The sequence below is a fragment of the Trachemys scripta genome, chromosome 24 (assembly GCF_013100865.1).
Source record: "Trachemys scripta elegans isolate TJP31775 chromosome 24, CAS_Tse_1.0, whole genome shotgun sequence".
Classification (NCBI taxonomy): domain Eukaryota; kingdom Metazoa; phylum Chordata; order Testudines; family Emydidae; genus Trachemys; species Trachemys scripta.
In genome coordinates this window covers 13067873-13075779 of record NC_048321.1, presented here as the reverse complement: position 1 = coordinate 13075779, position 7907 = coordinate 13067873, and the positions used below count along the sequence as shown (strand labels likewise).

The 7907-nt window shown below is 44.7% G+C and overlaps 1 protein-coding gene across 1 annotated transcript; it reads left to right on the top strand.

Annotated features, from left to right (window-relative positions):
* The first annotated feature begins 2409 nt into the window (after window positions 1-2409).
* Window positions 2410-3273, top strand: LOC117869885 (chemokine-like receptor 1). Its single transcript, XM_034756988.1, has one exon. It carries the CDS (start codon window positions 2410-2412, stop codon window positions 3271-3273), a length of 864 nt encoding a protein of 287 aa, XP_034612879.1.
* The last annotated feature ends 4634 nt before the right edge of the window (window positions 3274-7907 follow it).

Genomic DNA, 7907 nt, shown 5'->3' with positions numbered 1-7907 from the left:
GTTGTGTCTGATTCCCCCAGGACATAGGTAAGAAAGTGAGATTGAACCTTCCACCTTCAATGCTAGGGTGAAATCCATAATGCCCCCCCCCCAAATCTGTCTCTAACCCCCACACCCTACCCTGGATCCTCCCTTCCCCCACCACACTGCCTACAGCAGCCCCCCAGATCCCTACCTGCCCCCCATAGCAGCCTCCCCAGATCCCTCTCTGGTCCCCCACCCCACTCCCCAAAGCCGCCTCCCCAGATCTTTCCCTGACCCCCCGCCCATACGTGCTGGACCCCATGGATTGAAGTCTTTCCCATCGTATGCAGTGGCTCTCAGCACCCCCACTATACAAATTTTTCCAGCAACCCTGACCGAACCCCACTCCCCACAGCAGCTCCTCCCCCATTCCTCCCTGTCACCTGTATGAAGAGCCCCCATGCTCCACCTGAGAGATGTCCACATCTCAGTGGGAAAAGACCCTATAGACCAGTGGCTCTCAATCTTTCCAGACTACTGTACCCCTTTAAGGAGTCTCATTTGTCTTATGTACCCCCAAGTTTCACCTCATTTAAAACCTATTTGATTACAAAATCAGACATAAAAATACAAGCGTCACAGCACTCTAGTAGTGACAAATTGCTGAATATTTAATTTTACCATATAATTATCAAATAAGCCGATTGGACTATAAATATTGTCCTTACATTTCAGTGGACAGGATATAGAGCAGTATAAACAAGTCATTGTATGAAATTTTAGTTTGTACTGACTTCGGCAGAGTCCCTGCTGGGGTCTCTGATCCTGGGACCTTGCCAGGTAGAGTCGGCTAGATGTGGCTTTCTCAGCCCCTGCTCTCCGATGGGGACCCCGCCTGCCTGCCCCCGGATGTGGACAGCCAAATGCAGACACCCTGCTAGGCCTCCGCTCGGAGGTGGGGAGAGCTTGTGGTTCGTGTCACATCTGCAGGTAGCAGAGGGAGCCGGAGTCCTTCCAGGCTTTGCAGACGTGCTCGGACCCGGCCACATCCTGTGATCTCCCCTCATTGTCCCCCCCCCAAGATATACCCCCACATGAACGGATCCCTGCTCCGGGCTGAGCCAGTTTGGTGAGCTGCAGGCATCGCGTTGGGGACCTGGGACGGGGTTTGACTCTGAGACGCTGCATCCCCTGCAGACACGGGTAAGGAAATGAGGTAAACTCTCCAGCTGCCCCACTGGGTCTCATTCTCACCCCCCACTGCCCCCTAGATCTCCTCCCTTCCTGCTGCCCCCATCCCCTCCCCTCATCTGCTCTGGATAGAGCTGGTTGAAATTAGATGTGGGTCCTGTTGTCAGAGGTCGGGGCCCCGTCACACTGGGTGCTGAACAGACCCCGACTGAGCTCAGGGGTCCCATCACACCAGGCAGTGCACAGCTCCACAGGGAGAAACAGGCCTGGCTACAGCGAGCTCACTCTCTAAAGTTAAACAGAGAAATGTGTGGAGGGGAAACTGAGTCATGGGGTCATGACGTGACTTGTCCAATCTACCCAAGCAGTTCAGTGGCAGAGTCTGGAATGCAACCCAGGAGTTCTGACTCCATGTCTGTCCACTACAATAGACTCTTGCAATATCCTTCCTTTAAAGAAAAAATCTTTTGACTTGTTATAGGTCCCTTCTTCCTCTTTTTTTTAGTGGGTGGTTTTTTTGTTGTCGTCCTTGTTTCCATAGGTGGGTTCTTTCGGTTGGGATTTTCTCTGCTACACTAACTCATCCCCCCTAAATGGCCTAAACCACACAAAAACTGCACTTCAAAATGATGGGGGCAGGGGGAGAAGAATCGCTTTCAAAAATTCCATTATTTGGAAAAAAAAAAAAAAAAAAAAGGAAACAAACAGCAAGAAGATTAGTTGGGAATTTTAGTATGGCTTCGGGGGGTGAAGGTGTCTGTCATATCTCTGTCTCTGCATCCAGGACACCCCACACACCACTGTTCACACCCCCTTGCCTAGAAATCTAACTTTTCAGCAAGAAGCAAATGTGGGTTTCTTTAAATATTTGGTTTGGTAAAAAAATGATATTATGTAAAAACAAAAAATGTTCGGGCAGAGAATAGACAGAACAAATCCTACATATTGGCAGGGGGTTAGATGAGAAGACCCTTGTGGTCCCCTGCTAACCCTCTGGCTCTATGCTTCTAAGGTCTTTGAACCATTGGTGCCACGGGCCTACAAGGATTTGATCCTATTTGAGTTCAGCTCAGGATCTGGGGACCTTATAAACTCTGAGGAGATTATAAACTCTGCGGCTGTCTCTCTCTGTCCGTGTCCTCTCCTGGAGCCCTTTTCATTGCTCTTCCTTCCTTTGGTCAGTACAACGTCTGCGCTGCCTCCGCTGAGCCCTGAGGAAAAGAAGGGGATATTGTGACTGCAACTCTTCCGAGAATGGTGTTCCTAATCGTCTCTCTGGTACTTGGTGGCATGGTCTTCCTCGCCGGAGTGTCATTGAACAGCTACATCCTCTTCGTTGCCGGATGCCGTCTGGAAAGGACGGCCAGCGTCCTGTGGTTCCTGAACCGGGCCGTGGCCGATTTCATCTTCATCATCTTCCTGCCCCTCAGATGCATCTCCATCGTTATCCCGGACTTAGAGTGGGACAAGAGAATAAGCAGCGCTGTCACCTCCCTACATATGTTCTCCAGCGCCTTCTTCCTCACCACCCTCAGTGTCGATCGCTGCATCCTCGTGGCACGCCCTGCATGGGCCCGGAATCACCGCACGCCCCACCTGGCTTTCGGGGTGGTTCTGGGCACATGGGTCCTGTCTCTTGGGTTCAGTTTGCGGTATGGTGATCTCTGGGAATCCCTCCTCTCACCTGCCAGCACCAGCATGAATTTCCATCCAGATGAAGGCAGGGTGAAGGCTGCCATTGCAATCCAGTTCTTGGTTGGGTTTCTAATCCCATTCGCCTTGATCTTGATCCCAACCGTCTACATCGTTCTAGCTGCCAAGCTGAGAGGGAACAGGCCGATCCAGTCCACCAAGCCACTCAACATCCTTCTTGGCTTGATCCCAACCTTTTTCGTCTGCTGGCTGCCGTATCACATCTTCTCCTTCCTGCTGATCTCAGCTAAGTACCCTCGGCCTCTTCTGGACATGGGACGTGCTTATGTTTGGGTCCTGACATATTTCAGCACCTGCCTCAACCCCATCTTCTACCTCACCATGGAGGAAGAGTTTCTGAGGTACCGGCAATGTGCACGAAACATCCAAACCACCGACAACTCAGGGCCAGAGCCGGCTGAATAGGGGAATGGATGGAATTGTGGATATTTGCATGGAGAAAGACTTCTATTCACTAGACCCGTAACTTCCTCTTGACCCCAAAATTGTCTTTTTCAGAAAGTTAATTTTTTGGCCTTACTCAAAGAAGAGCCACGAGAATGATTACAGGATTAGAAAACCTGCTTTAGAGTGAAAAGAATGAGGAGTACTTGTGGCACCTTAGAGACTAACAAATTTATTTGGGCATAAGCTTTTGTGGGCTAAACCCACTTCATCAGATGCATGCAGTGGAAAATACAGTAGGAAGATATATATCTATCTATCTGTATATATATACAGAGAACATGAGACTAATCAATTAAGGTGGGCTATTATCAACAGGAGAAAAAAAACTGTTGTAGTGATAATCAGGATGGCCCATTTCAAACAGTTGACAAGAAGGTGTGAGTAATAGTAGGGGGGAAAGTGTCTCTAAGGTGCCCCAAGTACTTGCTAATAGAATATCAGGGTTAGAAGGGACCACAGGAGGTCATCTAGTCCAACCCCCTGCTCAAAGCAGGACCAATCCCCAACTAAATCCCCAAATGGCCCCCTGAAGGTTTGAATTCCCAATCCTGGGTTTAGCAGGTCAATGCTCAAACCACTGAGCTATCCCTCCCCCCAGACTAACATGGCTACAGACTAACAGACTAACATGGCTGTTACAGACTAACATGGCTACCACTCTGAAATCTGCCTTAGAGTGAGAGTCTCAAGTAGCTCAATCTATTTAGCTTAACAAAGAGAAGCTGAAGGGGTGACTTGATCACACTCTGTAAGTACCTACGTGGAGAATACATATTTCATAGTGGGCTCTTCAATCTAGCAGAGGAAGGTCTAACATGCTCCAGTGAACAGAAGTTGAACCTAGACAAATTCAGACTGGAAAGGAGGTGAAAATTTGTAACGATCAGAGTAACTGACCATTGGAGCAATTTCCCCAGGGTCCTGGTGGATCCTCCATCACTGGCAATTTTTAATCAAGCTGGGATGTTTTTCTAAAAGCTCTGCTCTAGGAATGATTTTGGGGCAGTTCTCTGGCCCGTGTGATCGGGGAGGTCAGATGAGATGATCACAATGGTCCCTTCCAGTCTTGGAATCTGTGAATCTGTCATTTTAACAAAATATATTAGAGTCTTGGTTTTGTTCATTTTTAGATCATTTTGGGGCGTTTGGTTTTTTATGGTCTGTCCTTTTCTGCGTCTGTGTGTCATTATTCTTCTCATCATGTCATCTTTGGTCCCAGTGGAGCTTTCCCTCCTGTGTTTCTTGAAGATCAACAGGTCTATGAAACAAATGATAACATTTCCCGAAGTGTCTAAGTCCTATTTAGGCCTATAGGAATCTCGCAGAGAGTCAATCAGAATATAACATAACATAACATAACCCTGTTATAGTCTTGGCCTTCACAACATCCTTTGGCAAAGAGTGCCACGGGTTGTCTGTGTATTGTGGGAAGAAATACTTCCTTTTGTTTGTATTAAACCCGCTGACTACTAATTTCATTTGGTGACCCCTGGTTCTTGTGTTATGGGAAGGAGTAAATAACACTTCCTGATTTACTTTCTCCACACCAGTCATGATTTTATAGAGCTCTATCAAAACCCTCCTTAGTCGTCTTCTTCGCTGAAAAGTCCCAGTCTCATTAATCTCTCCTCATACGGAAGCTGTCCCATACCCCTCATCATTTTTGCAGCCCTTTTCTGTACCTTTTCCAATTCCAATATATCTTTTTTGAGATGGGGCGACCACATCTGCACGAAGTATTCAAGATGTGAGCAAACCATGGATTTATATAGAGGCAATATGATATTTTCAATCTTATTATCCATCCATTTCTCAATGATTTCCAACGTACCGTTTATTTTTTCACTGCCTCTGCACATTGAGTGGATGTTTTCAGAGAACTATCCACAATGACTCCAAGATCTCTTTCTTGAGTGGTAACAGCTAATTTAGACCCCATCACTTTAAATGTATAGTTGAAATTATGGTTTCCAATGTGCATTTAATAACACTAAATTTCATTGCCATTTTGTTGCCCAGTCAGCCAGTTTTGTGAGACCCTTTTGTAGCTCCTCGCACTCTGCTTTGGACTTAACTATCCTGAGTAGTTTTGTAACATCTGCAAATTTTGCCACCTCACTCTTAATCCCTTTTTCCAGATCGTTTATGAATATGTTGAACAGTACTGGTCCTAGTACAGACTCCGTTATTTACCTGTCTCCTTTCTGAAAACTGATGATTTATCCCTACTCTTTGTTAGTTAGTAGTTCTGCAATTTCACATTTGAATTCCTTCAGAACACTTGGGTGATGCCATCTGGTCCTGGTGACTTATTACTGTTTAGTTTATCAATTTGTTCCAAAACCTCCTCTAATGACACCTCAATCTGAGACAGTTCCTCAGATTTTTCACCTAAAAAGAATGGCTCACGTTTTGGAATCTCCCTCACATGCTCAGCCATGAAGACCAATGAAAAGAATTCATTTTTTCCCTCCGCAAACCCTATCATCCTTCAGTGGTCCTTTAACATCTCGATCATGCAGTGGTCGCTCTGGTTGTTTAGCAGGCTTCCTGCTTCTGATGTACCTAAAAATATTTTTGCTATTACTTTTTGAGTCTTTGGCCTTCCTAATTACATTTTTACACTTTATTTGCCGTAGTTTATGCTGCTTTCTATTTTCTTCAATAGGATTTAACTCCACTTTTTAAAGGATGATTTTTTGCCTCTCAAAGCTTCTTTACTTAGCTGTTTACCCAAGGTGGCTTTTTTTTGTTTCTCTAACTATGTTTTTTAATTTGGGGGATACATTTAAATTGAGCCTCTATTATGGTGTCTTTAAAAAATTTCCATGCAGCTTGCAGGGATTTCACTTTTTGCCACTGTACCTTTTCATTTCTGTTTTACTAACTTCTTCATTTTTGTGTAGTTCTTTTTTCTGAAATTAAATGCTACAGTGTTGGTCTGCTGTGTTGTTTCCCTCTCCACACGGATGTTAAATTTAATTATATTATGATCACTATTACCAAGCGGTTCCGTTATATTCACTCTTCGGACCAGATCATGTTCTGTACTTAGGACTAAATCAAGAATTGCCTCTCCTCTTGTGGGTTCCAGGGCTAACTGCTCCAAGAAGCTGTTAGAATATAGATATTCAGGCCTGCCTGTAAAGGCCTATACTTTAAGAACTTAGGTGTATTTTTATCACTTAGCTAGTTAAAGGGGTATAAAACAAAGAATCAAAATCACAGTCCGTCTGTGTCTGGGTCTTCTCTCACTAGGATAGTCTGAGCCTTGTTCTTAGGCTAAGCAGCAGGGGTAGCCATAAGAGGGAAGCGAACGGTCACATCCTCACATCCCAAACCAGTCACATTGAAATAAGGTGGTATTGCGCTGTTACAAAGGCAATCCTGTCCTGATAGTGCCCATCGCCATCAGATAAAAATGGTGAAAGAAAACTTAGTTTGATTGCATCCTATCTGGCAAGAAATCACTTCTTAATGGTTGTGGTTGTGAAACCCTCATTTCTGTATTGTTTTATTTTAATGGCCCCCAACTTTTCTATAGTTAATCTGTCTGGTTCTCTAATTGTTTCTGTCCTGCTGTATAATTAAGTTTGCTAGCTGTAAATTAATTAGGTTAGTGGGATATAATTGGTTAGAGAATTATGTTACAATATGTTAGGATTGGTTAGTAAAATTTCAGTCAAATGATTGGTTAAGGTATAGTTGAGAATATTACTATATAAACTGGGGTCAAACAGGAAGTGGGGGGAAGGGAAATTGGAATCATGTTTGCTAAGGGGGGAAAACGGGAATAGGGAACGGGGAACAGGGACACAGGCAAGGCTCTGCGGCTTCAGAGCTGGGAACCGAACATTGGGGAACAGACTCTATCGTTGTGTAGAGATAAGTCCAACTGGTATTAAGGGCTTTGGAATATGCTTGCTTGGAAATTACCCCCAATAAACATCACATTGTCTGCACTTCGGACTTCTGGTCTTTTGCTGCTTGCTGTCTGCATGTCAAGAACCAGGGGAGAGGGTGGAGGGAAAGCCCTCTAACAGAAGCAGTCATTTAAATGTGTCAAGGAACTTTATCTTACCCAGGTAATATGTACCCAGTCAATATGGGGACCATTGAAATCCCCCCTTATTATTGAGTTTTTTATTTTAATAGCCTCTCTAATCTCCCTGAGCATTTCACAGTCGCTATCATCATGCTGGTCAGGTGGTTGGTAATATGGCCCTACCACTATATTCTTATTATTCAGGTATGGAATTACTATCCATTGAGATTCTATGGTACAGTTTGGTTCATTTAAGATTTTTGACTCTACACTTTCTTTCACATATAGTGCCACTCCCGACCAGCACGACCTGCTCTGTGATATATTTTGTAACCTTGTATTAGTGTCTCCCACTGATTATCCTCATTCCACCAAGATTCTGTGATGCCTGTTGTATCGATATCCTCATTTAATATGTGGCACTCAAGTTCACCCATTTTTATATTTAGACTTCTAGCATTTGTATATGTAACCCTTCTGCCCATCTAAGTTGGCAGCAACAAGGGCCGGGTTCTGTATCTAGGGGTTCAGTTTCAATAACGCAATG

Bases quoted from the DNA above. Each gene is read 5' to 3' on its own strand.
- LOC117869885 (XM_034756988.1), top strand. From the start codon at position 2,410: ATGGTGTTCCTAATCGTCTCTCTGGTACTTGGTGGCATGGTCTTCCTC.